Source organism: Ascidia mentula, chromosome 2 (genome assembly GCF_947561715.1).
Source record: "Ascidia mentula chromosome 2, kaAscMent1.1, whole genome shotgun sequence".
NCBI classification, from domain to species: domain Eukaryota; kingdom Metazoa; phylum Chordata; class Ascidiacea; order Phlebobranchia; family Ascidiidae; genus Ascidia; species Ascidia mentula.
The window spans coordinates 13207150-13224597 of NC_138567.1; the positions used below are offsets into that span (position 1 = coordinate 13207150).

The 17448-nt window shown below is 37.4% G+C and overlaps 3 protein-coding genes across 4 annotated transcripts; 2 read left to right on the forward strand and 1 right to left on the reverse strand.

The window, feature by feature from the left end:
* The first annotated feature begins 2550 nt into the window (after nucleotides 1–2550).
* On the forward strand, nucleotides 2551–5889 carry LOC145889359 (pyrethroid hydrolase Ces2e-like). Of its 2 annotated transcripts, none has more exons than XM_082980303.1 (9): nucleotides 2551–2720; nucleotides 2982–3177; nucleotides 3540–3736; nucleotides 3956–4119; nucleotides 4379–4518; nucleotides 4578–4805; nucleotides 4905–5058; nucleotides 5142–5388; nucleotides 5649–5889. In XM_082980303.1, exons 1-9 carry the CDS (start codon nucleotides 2563–2565, stop codon nucleotides 5800–5802), a joined length of 1638 nt encoding a protein of 545 aa, XP_082836429.1. In that variant the 5' UTR covers nucleotides 2551–2562; the 3' UTR covers nucleotides 5803–5889. The 2 variants fall into 2 exon arrangements, with proteins under 2 accessions (XP_082836429.1, XP_082836430.1); XM_082980304.1 differs by having other exon boundaries at nucleotides 2982–3115; nucleotides 3520–3736.
* A 1720-nt stretch (nucleotides 5890–7609) lies between these two features.
* On the reverse strand, nucleotides 7610–10954 carry LOC145889436 (pyrethroid hydrolase Ces2e-like). Its single transcript, XM_082980392.1, has 9 exons — nucleotides 10797–10954; nucleotides 10307–10502; nucleotides 9743–9939; nucleotides 9360–9523; nucleotides 8962–9101; nucleotides 8670–8897; nucleotides 8418–8571; nucleotides 8050–8296; nucleotides 7610–7763 (listed from the first exon to the last, which is right to left on the reverse strand). Exons 1-9 carry the CDS (start codon nucleotides 10952–10954, stop codon nucleotides 7610–7612), a joined length of 1638 nt encoding a protein of 545 aa, XP_082836518.1.
* A 1834-nt stretch (nucleotides 10955–12788) lies between these two features.
* Nucleotides 12789–17148, forward strand: LOC145890177 (fatty acyl-CoA hydrolase precursor, medium chain-like). The gene is made up of 9 exons (XM_082981208.1): nucleotides 12789–12991; nucleotides 13284–13479; nucleotides 13988–14184; nucleotides 14395–14558; nucleotides 14726–14865; nucleotides 15110–15337; nucleotides 15594–15747; nucleotides 16039–16285; nucleotides 16992–17148. The coding sequence occupies exons 1-9, from the start codon at nucleotides 12789–12791 to the stop codon at nucleotides 17146–17148; spliced, it is 1686 nt and encodes a 561-aa protein (XP_082837334.1).
* Nucleotides 17149–17448: the final 300 nt, after the last annotated feature.

Below are 17448 nucleotides of genomic sequence, written 5' to 3' on the forward strand. Positions count from 1 at the left end.
TACGCAAAACCTCCAGTAGGAGATCTGCGGTTCGAACCTCCGCAAAGTGGGAAAATATCATTTTGCGCAAAAACTAAGCACAAAAACTTACGTTGCGTACATCAAGTGAAATGTTTTGTGTTTTGTGGCATATCTGGTTTTACAACATATACAGAAACCGATACATTTAACTTTCCAATTTTTTCGGCAAGATTACGACGATTGAATAAATCCTGAGCAAAAAGTCAGACTAACAAATGTTAAAAATATGTTAAATTTTAGATCTGTGATGTTCAACTGCTTGAGATATTTATGCCTGCAGAAACTGTTTAGAATCCACGCAGAATGGGTCAGTGGAACGGTGTATTGGAAGCAACCAAACCGCCACCCGAACCAATGCAAAATAGATATGTTGGTGACAGTCTTATGTAGTACAACCCTTTTCCTACTTTGGACAACGAAGACCTAAAAAACCTGAGCGAGGACTGTATGTACCTCAACGTTTACACCACTAACTCCAACAAGGAACCAAAATGCCGGCGAGAAACAATTGACGAAGCAGAACAAATCGCTTTTCCTAAAAACTGCCAAATGTAGCCTATGATTAATTTACATTTGGGAAATATTACTCATGACGCTTGCAATGCGGCTGTTGTTTTTGATTCGTGTCTAGTAATATTGACAGATACACAAATGTGACCCGGTTTATTCTTTGGTTATAAAACGCCAAGAATCGTTTCCAAAATCTAATTTCGCATCGGTATAAAATATCAAATTTTTAGTTGGTAAAAACATAAACAAATATAAATGGAGCCGGATGGTGGACAACATAAATTCAGACTCATACATTGCTGTCTCTTCCATTCATCAAGCATTGGCCCATTTGGGTGAATTTTCCAAGACCTTAAACTCTAACTGAGACAACTTTTGCAAGCTAGTTCCTCTTGCAAGTATTTAATGAAATAAGGGTGTTTATAAATTATTTTTTAGAAGCATTCTAATTTTGTAATTGTTTGGTTGTGACAAGGACACGCATAGTATCGGCAGTAACATAAAATTTCATTTTACAGATGCTGGACAAGACACATACGTTTGCTACATGACGCAACAACTGCGCATGCACCATGATGAAGTTTATGCTGATGCCATGAAACAAAAACAAGAGTTTTGTGAGGCAGATCACGGTGATGACGTTTTCTTCACTTTCGGTTATCCATTCATCAACGAAAAGTTCAACAACAATGCAACATACAGCAAAGATAAAAAGGAACTTACCAAATTATGGATGAAGAGCATTTGCCAACTTTCCAAAACTGGGTGAGCAAACGTTTGACCAATATTAACGTAACTTGTTGTTATTTTGTCGTTACACATCTAAAATATATATTTTGTAACTGTGTTTACGTGATATCTAAATATGTGCATTTTTAACATCAGTAGTAACCCAAACTGTGGTGTGGAAACTGAATGGCCAAAGTACGACTCTAAGACAAAGAAGCATCTTGTATTAAAATGGCCATATGATGTTGGATCGAATCTTCTAGAAAGTAGAATTAAGTTTTAATCGGAAATTTTCCATCTTTGTTAGAATAATTACGTTCATTTCAGAATAAAATTTGAACTGTATGATTTCAAACACACAACTAGAACCGACCTGTGCCATTCCGTTACACTTAAACTACGTGGTCACACTTTTCCCAACGGAAGACCATTGGCGGGTTTTAAAGCAGTCTTTTCGTCGCCAGGACTTAGCCAGTCAGCGCGTCACAAGTCTGCCACGCAACCAGGTATTCCATTGAAATGAGAAAATCGTTGGGTTAACAAATATTTATTTAACCCCGTGTGCGCGAAATTGACGAGAGACGCTGAGTAAGAGTGAGCACAAAGGTGACGTAAAAAGTAAAGATAGAAAGAGATAAAAATAATTTGCCAAACAAACCAAACGAATGTCGAACAGTAACATGTGTACATTCTCAGAAATTTTGACTATCCTTTGTTCATTGGAATGATTATATCGTTAGTTTTATGTACCCACTGTCACCCACTGAATTTCATAAAAATATAAAAATGTGCAACAAGTAATTGTTAGTACTTTTAAACGCACAGAGACTGGTAAAGCACAGAATCGCGATTTCAAGTTCTTTGTTTGCTCTGTGATGAGAACGACAAAATATAAATCCGCACGTTAATGATTTACGTTCGGCTATCGAGCATGTGATCAGAACATATTGCTGAAGTTAATGATAGGTGTAAAGCAGGTAATGACAGGTGTAAAGGAGCTACAAGAGCAAAAACAATCAGCTTTGATTTGGAAGGATTGAACTTAAATTATAAAATATCTTCCTCATCGCATTTCAACCGCGTGTCCTTGAAAACAGTGATACTTAGATAAAAGCAGTAATGCAAAAACGTATCAGATATTCAAAATTGTAGGTAAAATGACATAGTGATAGTTGTTATTTAATTCTCAAAAGTTCTGGAAGAAATGCAGGCATTCACAACTGCGAGAATATTGTAAAGTTATTTCGGTTCACTGCTCATCACTACTATTTGTTTAGGTTTGGCCATAAGTAAGGCAAATACATGATGAGTTGTCCTATAGTTAGTACTCCATCGGGTCGAACTAAGGGCGTCGCGCTTGCTAAAGCGAAATGCGACGAAGCGAAGGAAGTGTTTGCTTACCTCGGATTGCCATTCGCGAAGCCACCACTTGGCGAATTGCGGTTTAAGCCCCCACAAAAGTGAGTATTCCACGTTATGTTCTCTTAAACGAGGTTTTTAACGTTAAAGTTTTACTAACAGGTACAAGGATATTTTTATTCCCGTAATAAAATAATAACCTGTTGTTGATCTGACGTGTATAAACACCCCATTATCTTTGTGTCCAAATTTTAGTTTAGTTTTTTCCTTACAGCACAAATTTTAAAAAAACTTTTCTTCGCGCTAACCTTTGAACACAATATTGGACACGAGGCTCGAAATTTATTTGAGTAACTGCTCAGGGCTAACGGGTGGGATGGCGTCTTGGAAGCAACCAAGGCTCCTCCAGCTCCAATGCAAAACACTGTCTTTATTGACCGTCTGATGTCGTACATGCCTCTGCCCCTCGTATGCAACGAAGATTTAAAGAACATGAGTGAGGACTGTTTGTACCTCAATATTTATACCAATAACCCCAACAAGGAAGCAAAAATGCCGGTACGAGCAGAAATCTATTTTTACATGTACCGCGGCGTGGTAGCGACAAATAAAAGGATGTCCTGCTCAAATTTGCTAAAACATTCGTTTTCTGTGTGTCATGTTGTAATTTGGGGTTGGGCAGTAAAACAAATAATTGTGTCGTTAGTGTTACAAATTGCAAGAAATTAATACTGCAGACTTTTATTCAAGACAATCGAAGAAACACATCCAGCTATATATAGTTTAAATTTTTTTTTGTTGATTTAATTATTTCAATCAAATAATTCTGAACAACGATATATGAACATATTATATCGCTGTAAAAACCTTTTTACGTGAACTAGTTACATGTTAACGTAGTTTCCAACTTCCAATACAAGGTTTTGTTCTGGATTTATGGGGGAGCGTTCAACATGGGTGCAGCCGTGGGCTACAACGGCCAAGTACTTAGTGGTCTACACGACGTGGTATTGGTTGTACCGCAATATCGTGTTAATGTATTTGGATTCTTTACAACCGGGAAAGATACGAAATGGCCAGGAAACATGGGATTGCTCGACCAAGTCATGGCACTGGAGTGAGCAAATTTGATTGCTTGGTTTTTTAGTGATTTCTTGTTACAAATATACATTACAAATTTACGTCGATTCAACGATTTGTTTCGCGGACAACAAACTGAATAACTGACTATAAAGAGTTACTAAATTTAATTTGTTTATCTGCAGGTGACCAATCACGATATGACAACACATTTACAGTTTACAGTTTACGTAATTAAAAACTAGTTTTTTTGCAGGTGGACACGTGATAACATTGCTTCGTTTGGTGGTGACCCAGACAATGTTACTATTTTTGGTGAAAGTGCAGGTTCCATTTCAGTGAGCATGCACGTGACTTCACCAATGTCACGTGGTTTGTTTCATCGCGCAATAAGTCACAGCGGGGTGGGAACAATGGCACGTAAGTATGGGCGTACAAAGCAATTTTGTTGCTGTGGCGAGCACTAGAGAGCAACATAAACTTCGTCAGTAAATTTATGTAATACTTTACTGGTGCTGCCTTGTTTGAAAACAACCAAAAAATAAATCTATGTAGAAATGGTGAAACATAACTTTGGGCAAAAAACAAATATCTTGAGCCATTCAGGTGTTGGAATAAGTTTAAAATAAGTTTGTTTTTTATCTTTTGATGGACGTGCAATTTGATTTTTTTCTGTTAGCCATGATGAAGCCAGATTTGTCGGTTGAAAGAAACCAAATTCTTGAGGAACTGGGAATAACTTGCACTGAACCTGACAAAATTATGTCTGAACTAAAAGCACTTGATGCAAATAAAATAGTGGAAGGTTTGGGAAAAGAGGTATAGATTAGTTGTGTTAAATTCTGTAATTACAAATTAATTTATACTTCTCATCGTAGTTTGAAAAAAAGATGATGACGCCTACCATCGACGGGAAGTTTATTCCAAAACACACGTCTCAGCTGCTGCAGGAAGGCAACTTCAACCCTGTGCAGTACGTTATTGGAGTGAACAATACTGAGGGATCAGGTATACTCAGTTTATCACATCCAGAATCGTTCAAAACTGGCCTAGATGAGAAAACAGCAAAGAACATCGTGAAAGAAATGTTTGCCCAAATGTTGCCGGTAGGAAAAAGTTAACGTAATTCCATTTTGTGAGTTTACAAAAGAGATTTAGCTGATTGCGCGCATTAGAACATTTCAATATATGGGATTTTTTCTCAGCCTGAGAAGACGGAAGTGGTGACACGAGCAGTGATAGATTTCTACAACAAGGAGTTGGATGACGACAAATATAAGTGGAGTCGGATGATCGGCGACATAACTGCAGACTCAATGTTTGCTGTTTCGTCTATTCAACAAGCATTGGCTCATTCTGGTGCGACATTTAAAAAAAAAAACTCAATTCACATTCTAACATGGTAATAATTGTATATTTATTGTTAACCTTTTCTTGTACAGCCGCTGGGCACGATACATATTTTTACTACATGACGCATCAAACCCGCTTGCATCATGATGACGCGTATTGCGGTGAAGTAAAACAGAAACCAGAGTTCTCTGAGGCTGACCACGGTGATGACGTAATGTTTACTTTTGGCTATCCATTTGCAAACGGAAAGTTTACGTTTAACGCCAAATGGACCAACGATGAAATGGAACTCAGCAAAAAATGGATGAAGAGTCTTTGTCAGTTCGCTAAAACTGGGTAAGCACTTCTTTGATCGTTTTGTACTGCAAAATGTATATCCCAACTGTGTTTGCACACATTTCGCAAGTACCAACATATTCAGGAGATATTTTCCGATGTTTGTAAATGTATTAAATTCTACTATTTTTTTCGTTTGCTGTTTTTTGATAATGGTGTTGAGGAATCCAATCAGTAAAGGTATGCTGGAATACTGCAGAGAGTTTCGACATTTAGTAAAAATCAATATCCCTCAGCTACGTGCATTGCAACTTCTATAGAAACCCGAACTGTGATGGGGAAACTGAATGGCCGAAGTACGACTCTAAGACAAAGAAGCATCTTGTATTTAAATTGCCATATGATGTTGGATCGAATCTTCTAGAAAGCAGAGTCAAGTTTTGGTCGGAAACCTTTCCATCTTTGTTGAAATAATCTGATCCGTATGCAAATTCCCTGATTTCACGTTTAATTGCACTATTTTGAATAATTTTACGCCTTATCGTTAAAAGGCTTACCTATTTTTTTGCCCAATTTTCAAATATTATATAAGCTTTCCTGTCACGTAACTGTTTTGTTTCAAAACCGCATGATTCTTTGTTGATTTGAAGATTTTACAATTCATATTATGGCTACTACTGTATTGACAATAGTTATTTCACAATTGTAGCAATCAATTGCATGTTTAACTAGGCACTAAAAAGCAATACAAAATACTATCCAGTGTCTATGTGTTAAAAGCCTGTGGGTCGTATAAGTTGATTCTAAGTCAAATAAAAATTACTATAATCACGCGGTTGGTGTAAAACGCATGTTGTCATAGTAGGCAGGTTGTAACTAAACCCTCAGAATGTCTCCTTCAGAATAGCTGTAACACAGTGTAAAAGGACATACTTTGAATGTGAAACTAGTTGGAAACTTAACTGTGATCATTAATATCCTATCGAATTTGCCATGGGTTGTTGGTCGGGTGTTTCGCGGAAGAAAATCGTCCAACCAGAAAATAATGATTTGCATTTGCTCTGCAGTCATAGCGTCAACAGAAAAGCGATGTGAGTAGAGATGTAAAAGAAGTTAGCGTGTCCCCGGCCAACGCCCATGCTACTCCGCACTGACGGCCTATAGCCTATAGACCTGGAGTCACACGACCAATCACAATATTCGGCAATGCACAGTAAAAGAAAGACCATTTAATTTCAGTAGCAATACATTAGCATTATTTTTGCTTGTCTTTTATAGTAAACAGTTATTTGGGACAATGGCGGAATCATAATGTTTTTTCTTGCCTGAAGGCAAGTTTTGTTACAAACAAGTTTTTGTAATTATGATAGAAATGCACAGTCCTTAAAGCGGGGTTACGTGATCAATCGTATGTTGCATGCAACAGGTTTGATTTTATTGTCTAGTCAGGGTTTGACATAGGGCAAGCAACTAGACCTAAACTGCAGGTAAGCAAACTCCAGCACTCAGCCATAAGTAAGATCGTCAGAGAACAAGTTACATGTCTGTTTGGAGGTCTAACAATACTGTATATTGGAGAATCCTAAAGAGTGTGTATTATGTTCTTCTCCTTTTGTACACACGTTGTATAATTTTGACCAAGGACGTTGAAAACATTATATCGAGGATTCCATGCCGTCAAATTTAAAGATCCCACAGTAGCGTAATTCTTCCACTTGCTGTAGCCGCAGGTAAATTACTGCAAACTGCTACTTTTAAAATTTATTTGGTTTGCCGAGTTTTGAAACTCCAAAATATCTACCGTTCATAGTTCCCTCTCCACTGTGTCCTTCTACACTGTGGTACAGCTATTCTGAAGGGGACATTCTGAGGGTTTAGTTACAACCTGCCTACTGTGACAACATGCGTTTTACACCATCCGCGTGATTATGGTAATTTTTAATTGGCTTAGAATCAAATTATACGACCCACAGGCTTTCAACATATAGACACTGGATAGGATTTTGTATTACTTTTTAGGGCCTAGTTAAACATCCAAATGATTGCTACAATTGTGAAATAACTATTGTCAATACAGTAGTGGCCATAATATGAATTGTAAAATCTTCAAATCAACAAAGAATCATGCGGTTTTGAAACAAAACAGTTACGTGACAGGGAAGCAAATAAAATATCCAAAAATTAGGCAAAAAAGTAGGTAAGTATTTTAACGATAAGGCGTAAAATTATTCAAAATAGTGCAATTAAACGTGAAATCAGGGAATTTGCAATACGGAACAGATTATTTCAACAAAGATGGAAAGGTTTCCGACCAAAACTTGACTCTGCTTTCTAGAAGATTTGATCCAACATCATATGGCAATTTCAATACAAGATGCTTCTTTGTCTTTGAGTCGTACTTCGGCCATTCGGTTTCCCCATCACAGTTCGGGTTTCTATAGAAGTTGCAATACACGTAGCTATGTGTTATGTAATCAAGGAAGCAAACAGGGCTATTGATTTTTACTAAATGTCGAAACTCTCTGCAGTATTCCAGTATACCTTTACTGATTGGATTCCTCAACAACATTATCAAAAAACGGCAAACGAAAAATATAGTAGAATTTAATACATTTACAAACATCGGAAAATGTCTCCTGAATATGTTGGTGTTTGCAAAATGTGTGCAAACACAGTTGGGGTATACATTTTGCAGTACAAAACGATCAAAGAAGTGCTTACCCAGTTTTAGCGAACTGACAAAGACTCTTCATCCATTTTTTGCTGAGTTCCATTTCATCGTTGGTCCATTTGGCGTTAAACGTAAACTTTCCGTTTGCAAATGGAAAGCCAAAAGTAAACATTACGTCATCAGCGTGGTCAGCCTCAGAGAACTCTGGTTTCTGTTTTACTTCACCGCAATACGCGTCATCATGATGCAAGCGGGTTTGGTGCGTCATGTAGTAAAAATATGTATCGTGCCCAGCGGCTGTACAAGAAAAGGTTAACAATAAATATACTATTATTACCATGATAGAATGTGAATTGAGTTTTTTTTTAGGTATTTTGGCTGTCGGTAATGATATAAACGGAGAGTAAAAATGTCGCACCAGAATGAGCCAATGCTTGTTGAATAGACGAAACAGCAAACATTGAGTCTGCAGTTATGCCGCCGATCATCCGACTCCACTTATATTTGTCGTCATCCAACTCCTTGTTATAGAATTCTATCACTGCTCGTGTCACCACTTCCGTCTTCTCAGGCTGATAAAAATCCCATATATTGAAATGTTTTAATGTGCGCAATCAGCTAAATCTCTTTTGTAAACTCACAAAATGGAATTACGTTAACTTTTTCCTACCGGCAAGAATTGGGCAAACATTTCTTTCACGATGTTCTGTGCTGTTTTCTCATCTAGGCCAGTTTTGAACGATTCTGGATGTGATAAACTGAGTACACCTGATCCCTCAGTATTGTTCACTCCAATAACGTACTGTACAGGGTTGAAGTTGCCTTCCTGCAGCAGCTGAGACGTGTGTTTTGGAATAAACTTCCCGTCGATGGTAGGCGTCATCATCTTTTTTTCAAACTACGATGAGAAGCATAAATTAATTTGTAATTACTTACCAGAATTTAGCACAACTAAGCTATACCTCTTTCCCCAAACCTTCCACTATTTTATTTGCATCAAGTGCTTTTAGTTCAGACATAATTTTGTCAGGTTCAGTGCAAGTTATTCCCAGTTCCTCAAGAATTCGGTTTCTTTCAACCGACAAATCTGGCTTCATCATGGCTAACAGAAATAAATCAAATTCCACGTCCATTAGAAGATAAAAAACAAACTTATTTTAAACTTATTCCAACACCTGCATAACTCAAGATATTTGTTTTTGCCCAAAGTTATGTTTCACCATTTCTACATAGATTTATTTTTTGGTTGTTATCAAACAAGGCAGCACCAGTAATGTATTACATCAATTTACTGACGAAGTTTATGTTGCTCTCTAGTGCTCGCCACAGCAACAAAATTGCTTTGTACGCCCATACTTACGTGCCATTGTTCCCACCCCGCTGTGACTTATAGCGCGATGAAACAAACCACGTGACATTGGTGAAGTCACGTGCATGCTCACTGAAATTGAACCTGCACTTTCACCAAAAATGGTAACATTGTCTGGGTCACCACCAAACGAAGCAATGTTATCACGTGTCCACCTGCACAAAAACTAGTTTTCAATTACGTAAACTGTAAACTGTAAAAGTGTTGTGATATGACGATTGGTCACCTGCAGATAAACAAATTAAATTTAGTTACTCTTTATAGTCAGTTATTCAGTTTGTTGTCCGCGAAACAAATCGTTGAATCAACGTAATTTTGTAATGTATATTTGTAACAAGAAATCACTAAAAAACAAAGCAATCAAATTTGCTCACTCCAGTGCCATGACTTGGTCGAGCAATCCCATGTTTCCCGGCCATTTCGTGTCTTTCCCTGTTGTAAAGAATCCAAACACATTGACACGATATTGTGGTACAACCAATACCACGTCGTGTAGACCACTAAGTACTTGGCCGTTGTAGCCAACAGCTGCACCCATGTTGAACCCTCCCCCATAAATCCAGAACAAAACCTTGTATTGGAAATTGGAAACTACGTTAACATGTAACTAGTTAATGTAAAAAGGTTTTTACAGCGATATAATATTTTCATATACCGTTGTTCAGGATTATTTGATTGAAAAAATTAAATCAACAAAAAAAAGAGTTAAAATATATATATAACTGGATATGTTTCTTCGATTATCTTGAATGAAAGTCTGCAGTATTAATTTTTTGCAATTTGTAACACTAACCACACAATTATTTGTTTTACTGCCCAACCCCAAATTACTATACATAACACACAGGAAACCAATGTTTTAGCAAATCTGAGCAGGGTATCCTTTTATTTGTCGCTACCACGCCGCGGTTTATGTAAAAATAGATTTCTACTCGTACCGGCATTTTTGCTTCCTTGTTGGGGTTATTGGTGTAAATATTGAGGTACAAACAGTCCTCACTCATGTTCTTTAAATCTTCGTTGCATACGAGGGGCAGAGGCATGTACGACATCAGACGGTCAATGAAGACAGTGTTTTGCATTGGAGCTGGAGGAGCCTTGGTTGCATCCAATACCCCATCCCACGCGTTAGCCCTAAGCAGTTACACAAATATATTTCGAGCTTCATGACCAGTATTAAGTTTAAAGGCTAGCGCGAAGAAGTTACATTAAAATATGTGCTGTAAGGAAAATAAAACTAAACTGAAATTTGTACAGAGAGATAATGGGGTGTTTATACACGTCAGAACAACAACCCGTTGATATTTTATTATGGGAATAAATATATCCTGGTACCTCTTAGTAAAACTTTAACATTAAAAACCTCGTTTTTTTTAACATGTCAAATCGTTTCGCCATGCTTGAGAGTACATAATGTGGAATACTCACTTTTGTGGAGGCTTAAACCGCAATTCGCCAAGAGGTGGCTTCGCGAATGGCAAACCGAGGTAAGCAAACACTTCCTTCGCTTCGTCGCATTTTGCTTTCGCAAGCTTGACGCCTTTAGCTCTACCCAGTGGCGTAGTAACAATTGGACAACTCATCATGTATTTGCCTTACTTATGGCCAAACCTATACAAATAATTGTGACGAGCAGTAAACCGAAATAACTTCACAATATTCTTCGAGAAATTTGAGAACCAAGTACCAACTTATCACTATGTAATTTTACCAACAGCGTTGTCAACAATTTTGAATATCTGATACGTTTCTGCATTACTGCTTTTATCGAAGTATCACTGTTTCAAGGACACGCGATTGAAATGCGTCGTGGACGATAATTCTTATTTTAAGTTCAATCCTTCTTGCACTGTCGTCACAGAAAAAATCAAAGCTGGTTATATTTGCTGTTATAGCTCCTTTTCACCTGTCATTACCTGCTGCTTACCTCAGCAATATCCTGTGATCACATGCACAATAGCTGAACGTAAATCATTAACGTGCGGATTTATATTTTGTCGTTCTCATCACAGAGCAAACAACGAACTTCTTCCATTGTGACATCGCGATTCTGTGCTTTACCAGTCTCTGTGCGTTTAAAAGTACTAACAATTACTTGTGGCACATATTTATATTTTCATAAAATTCCACCATCTCTTCATATAAAGTTGCTTAATATGCAACAACATGACTTAAGCGAACAATCCACTTAGGCATATGATCTTTACAATGACCGTTAAATTCCACAATGACCTTAGCGGATTGTACATTCTTAGAATCACCTACATATCAACTGCAGATAAAACGAAGTCAACATGATGTAAAAACCCATCTGACCTTACTTTTGTGGTGTCTGTCAAAAAAAATATATATACTTTCATTCTCTTTGAGTCTGACAACCTTGAGAAGGTCATGTCCGCTGTTGTCGATTTTACAACACCGAATTTGCCGATGACAAATACAAGTGGAGCAAATTGCTGGCTGCCATCATGACGGAGAAAACGTTTTACGTTCCTGCTATTCAACATGTACAAGTTCCGGTACATTACACTGATATGTAACTGCGTACTGGATAATACTATATGTTAAAAAATATGATGGATTGCATGAATATTAGACTGATCAGACTTGCAAATTTTGATATAATGCAGTTGCAAAAATCAATTGTTTTGACAAAATCAACAGCAGTACAAACTCATCAACGTTAACTAATCTAACAGCTGCATGGCAATTATATCAAGTTTAGGCTACATCTTCGTAAGATTTATGTGCAACCTTAATTTAATCATGCTAACAGTTATTTCTTAAAATCACGTCAATTTTTCAGTTTAATATACACTGTTTATGCTTTGCTAGGTTGTAACAATTATCCAGTTGGTTATTATTGTAATGAAGCAAACACGTTTATCACAGGTTATTGTTATAAAGGAAATATGTTTATTGCAAACTTCACAAATATTGTTCAAAACAACACGCACACACGAGCCATATTTTAACACAAATCGCGAAACACATCATCGAAAAGAACATTTATTCAATTAAGGACCGACTCACGCCACAGGAACATGATTTTCTTTTCTTCCATTTTGACCGAACGCGCCCCTTTTTATTTCAAACTAATTGGATCGTACAAATTGTGCGTGTCTGATGTCAAAACGTTATGTTTTTTTAATGTAACAAGGTCGTTTGTCAATGAAAAATGCTCTTTGCTGCCGTAATCTGTCAAATGCATCAGTGACGAAGCGCTCTGATTAGGTTTCCTGCCAAAACAGAATGTAAATTGTTTTTTCCTAAGCAGTTCAACTTCGCAGTTCAGTAAACCTGTTGGTTCAGCGGTATTAGTTGCTGCGAATCGGGTAAACCTGAATAAGCATAGGATATCCTTAGACTTGATATAATTTGCCATTTGTCACAAGGATCCGGAATTTCTGTTTAGTGGCCATGGGTTCGGCCACTTCAAGTTATGTTTCAAACAAACGAGGCGAAAAGGCATCGAAGCCAATTGTGAACACGGTTTTGGGGCAAACGAGAGGCTTTGCGCTTACTAAAGCAAAATGCGAGGGTGCAAAGCAAGTGTTTGCTTTCATGGGTTTGCCGTTTGCCAAGCCGCCGGTCGGTGAATTAAGGTTTGAACCTCCGAGAAGGTAAGAGACAATTCTTATTCATTTTCGTGGATTTTTCCTGGAAGAGTAGTCTTTATCTATCTACCCATACTTATTTTGAAACATTGCATTTGAGTGTGCTCAAATCTAAGTATCAAGATAGTGTTAACTGTTAGCGAAGTGTATATTTCTGTTCTGTGAAATATACATAGGCGAGTTAGTATTGGTTCCCTTTCATTCATTAATAACTACCACAACTTAGTCATTGACAGGATTATATTAGACTTATTGCAAAGTTACAACGGAAAAAGCCTCTTGCGGTCGGTTTCCGCAGAAAAGAGCCATGGATAGGAATATGGGATGCAAACAAGTCACCTCCTATTCCCATGCAAACGAGTTACTTCGCCGAAATGTTACATATGTTTCAACCACATGCAAAGATAAGTGATGAAAACTTTACAGATATGAGCGAAGACTGCCTGTACTTGAATGTGTTTACTTCCAAAGTAATTACAACGGCTAAAATGCCGGTAAGTATGAACAAAAATGAGCCACTGGTTCTGGTTGCATTTTGAATTAGTTTGCTAAAAACATTTACTGTTTGTCGGACATTAAGTTACACAACGCACTGTAAATGTAGGAACACAACTCACGTTTTGAAAACGTTTAGGTCAAACAGTTAAGGACATGTAGCTGATTTTAAATTTATGTGCCCATTTTGTATTGGGAATTAGTGTAGATACAATCGAAATTATTGTAAATGAATTTCACTTCAACTATAACATATGGGCTAAATTGTTTCCCGAAACACTGCAAATGAACGTGTATGTATATGAAAAGATTGCATCCTATTGCCATTCTGACTTTCTTCGATGATAAAGTTTGCTTTATTTTAACGACATTAGAAATATTCTGAGATATGTTACAGGAACATGTATATCAAAATCTTTAAATATTTGTTTACATTTCTACACTGAAGATGTAGTTTGCGTGTGCAGATGGCAGAACGCTAACTATACTGTTACTATATTTTGTCAGGTATTGTTCTGGTTATATGGCGGTGCGTTCAGCATTGGTTCGTCTATTGGCTACAATGGCCAAGTACTCTGTGGTCTACATGACGTGGTGTTGGTCGTACCGCAATATCGTGTTAATGTGTTTGGATTTTTTACAACCGGGAAAGACACGAAATGGCCGGGAAACATGGGATTGCTCGACCAAGTCATGGCACTGGAGTAAGTGGATGTTTTTTTTGACAGTTTGGTATTGATTCACGGATATTTTTTGTGTGAATCGCGCTACAATGATGAAATTGATTGCGAAACACCAGCTTTAGCAAATAAAAAATAAAACATGATTTACATGATTTATCAGTCAGATCAGAGTTAAGCAATGAATCGGCACTCACGCGTACCATAAAACTGAAACTTGCACATAATTTCAAGGTGGGTGCGGGACAACATTATATTTTTCGGCGGAGATCCCGACAACGTCACTATTATGGGACAAAGTGCTGGTTCCGCTTCAGTGAGCATGCACGTGACGTCGCCTTTGTCACGTGGTCTGTTTCACAAAGCTATCAGCCAGAGCGGAGTTGGAATGTCACCATGTCAGTAAACAAGATTTTTGTGATGTTCTTTCATAGATATATAGGATCAAACTATGTGAGTAGCAGACAGATGGCCATTGTTCTGCCTACTTTGGATTCATTTTACTTGCATACAGGATGAAACATTCACCACTGTATCTAAACCTTGCATTTTTAATGGTTTTCAGCTTTCCTTAAACCAGATCTCAGCGAAGAAAGGGAAGAGTTGTTCAAAGAGTTGAACATATCAGTTTCCGATCCGGATCAGATCATGTTGCAAATGAAGGCAATGGATTCGACAAGGCTCTTGGAAGCTTTGAATACAAAGGTTGGTATAAAATTCCACTTTTATCCAATGGTATATCGCTTAGCTAGTAACATTTAGTCGCGATGTATTCCCGTTTTAACATTAGGTGCAGTAATGGGACTTGTTTGTACTAACCATGTTTGTTATATTTCCGTGAGCAAAATAAAATAAAAATAAATTTGTAAGGAAAAAGTGTAGTGTACCAACATTTACATATAGGTACGCATCAGTACATAAAAATACCACAAAAAGTTATTTATTATAGCCGATGAAAACTATGTTCCTTCCGACTGCGGACGGCCGATTTAACCCAAAGCACACGACAACACTTCTAACTGAAGGTCAATCATACCCATGCCCATATATCCTTGGGTTTACCAACAGTGAAGGTTACGGCATATTGTCTGCACAATTTCCCCCTACTTTCGGAGATGGTTTAACTAAAGAAGTTGCTGTGGATGCAGCGAAAAACATGCTAAAAAAGATAGCGCCTGTGAGTGCTACTGCTTTTTATACGATTAAGTCAAAGTCGTTTCAGATCCAAACATTTATTTGTGTGCATGACGTTGTTTATAAACCCTTTATTTACTTTTTAGTGTAAACACCGGTGTTCCGACGAGATACGTATCTGTACTTTACTTTTTGATGTTTTAAAATATATAATCCTGCATAAAATGTAAAACATATAGGAGTATAGTTGCTTATACATGCAAAGGCGGAATGTTGCCAATAGTTTTGGATCTTTTTAGGCTGAAAAACTGGATACTGTTTGCCAGACTGTGGTGGATTTTTATTGTGAACATATAGAGGATGACAAATACAAATGGAGCAAAATGCTGGGCAGTATAATGTCCGACTCGCTGATCGGATGTGCGACCATAGCACAAGCTGCAGCGCATTCGAGTAAGTTAGAGAATGTCCGCAGATGCCCGTTAACTGTAATGGGGAATTGGGACAACATAAAGAAATATAAACTAGCTTGTCTACGATCGTAGACGATAGATCTTAATATACATTTCCACAATTTTTTGACCACACCGGAATTTGAACCCAGGATATCCTGGCCACGAATCTCGAGCAGGTTTTCTTCTTGTTATATGGGTCTGGCACTTGACCAATGCTGCCGATGCGTGTCTACGTGCTTTAAACAAAAAGTCTCCAAAGTGTCGAGTTAATATTATCTTTCTTGTGCAGAGGCTGGCAACAGCACTTACCTTTACTACATGACCGAACCAATGCGCATGCATCACGACAAAGCGTATTCAAAGGAGGTGGGAAAGAAGTCCCAATTTTGCAAGGCAGATCACTGCGATGACGTCATGATGACGTTTGGCTACCCGTTGATGGACTGCAAGTTCACGCTGCGATGTAAATTCAGTCCGGATGAGGTGGAACTAAGCAGATGTTGGATGAAAAGTATTTGTCAGTTTGCTAAAAGCGGGTAATAGTGTCTTATTATAACTCGACGTACGACCACTCCCTAAAGTTGAATGTATACGACGTCTTGAAATGTTATTGCGGATCGAAAAACGGACTTAAATATTTATAATTATAACATAAATTTGAATTTGAATTCTTTTGAGATGTAGCCGCATTTGTCAGTAATATACTATTTATTTCTTGGACTTAAATGAGTAAGATGTCGTATATATACATTGGCCCTTTATTTAACTGACATGGAGTTAATAAACGTTAGGAATGACGTAAACTGGAATGGATAATGATGTTTTGAAATAGTTGGAATTAAAAAAAATGTAAAAATTTTGGTTTTTTCTCAACAATCTATTGATCTGCTGAATACTGCTCTTCTGGCAAACTTTATTTTGACGACGTTTCTCGTCGAAAAACGTAGATAAAATAAAGTTTGCTAGAAGAGCAGTATTCAGCAATAAAATATGCCTGGCGGCGTCAGTAACAATTTAATATGTCGAACTTAGCAAGATTAGTTCTGGCTAAGAAAGTTGCAACAGTGAAATACTGATTCAATCACTCAATGAAATATTGATCAGGTTTAAGCGCAAAAGTAAAACAGATTTATTCTGGAAAAAAAACAATATTAATTATTGAACGAACTTCTGTCTTGTTTGTGTGTGCAATGTTGCAACAAGGCTTTGACTTTTTCCTCATAGCTATTGACATTTGTGCAGCAACCCGAACGAAGGGAGCTTTCAAGTTTGGTCCGAGTACAACTTAGAGACAAAGAAGCATCTGCTCCTAAAAGTTCCGTATGAAACTGGATCTAGGCTTCTTGAACTACAATGCAAGTTGTGGCTGCAAGACATATTAACAATGATAGAAGAATAATTTGTTGCAAAAACTTGTGTTTAAAAGTTAGTTGATGTATGAAAAGACCGAAGCGAAAATATCGAATAAAAAGAATTGTTGCAGCTTCTGCTGCCATTCACCACCTGTTGGTTCCACCTCAACGATCGCACGATCATTTAAATGTATATTTCCGGCATACACCCTGGTCTGTTGTACGTCAAAACATTATTGTCGTTTGTCAACATGTCATTGCAAAAGTATCGATATTTTACGCGCTGTCAGGAGGCAATTATTGTTTGCCAACAATATTGTCAAACCCGACGCGAAGTTAATAAATCA

Coding starts and splice junctions, on each gene's coding strand:
- LOC145889359 (XM_082980303.1), top strand. CDS start 2,563: ATGATGAGTTGTCCTATAGTTAGTACTCCATCGGGTCGAACTAAGGGC. Junction 2,721..2,981: donor CGGTTTAAGCCCCCACAAAA/GTGAGTATTCCA, acceptor GTAACTGCTCAG/GGCTAACGGGTGGGATGGCG. Junction 4,120..4,378: donor CGGGGTGGGAACAATGGCAC/GTAAGTATGGGC, acceptor TTTTTCTGTTAG/CCATGATGAAGCCAGATTTG.
- LOC145889436 (XM_082980392.1), bottom strand. CDS start 10,954: ATGATGAGTTGTCCAATTGTTACTACGCCACTGGGTAGAGCTAAAGGC. Junction 9,940..10,306: donor ACAAGGAAGCAAAAATGCCG/GTACGAGTAGAA, acceptor TTCCAATACAAG/GTTTTGTTCTGGATTTATGG. Junction 9,102..9,359: donor CGGGGTGGGAACAATGGCAC/GTAAGTATGGGC, acceptor TATTTCTGTTAG/CCATGATGAAGCCAGATTTG.
- LOC145890177 (XM_082981208.1), top strand. CDS start 12,789: ATGGGTTCGGCCACTTCAAGTTATGTTTCAAACAAACGAGGCGAAAAG. Junction 14,866..15,109: donor TGGAAGCTTTGAATACAAAG/GTTGGTATAAAA, acceptor TATTTATTATAG/CCGATGAAAACTATGTTCCT. Junction 15,748..16,038: donor ACAAGCTGCAGCGCATTCGA/GTAAGTTAGAGA, acceptor TTTCTTGTGCAG/AGGCTGGCAACAGCACTTAC.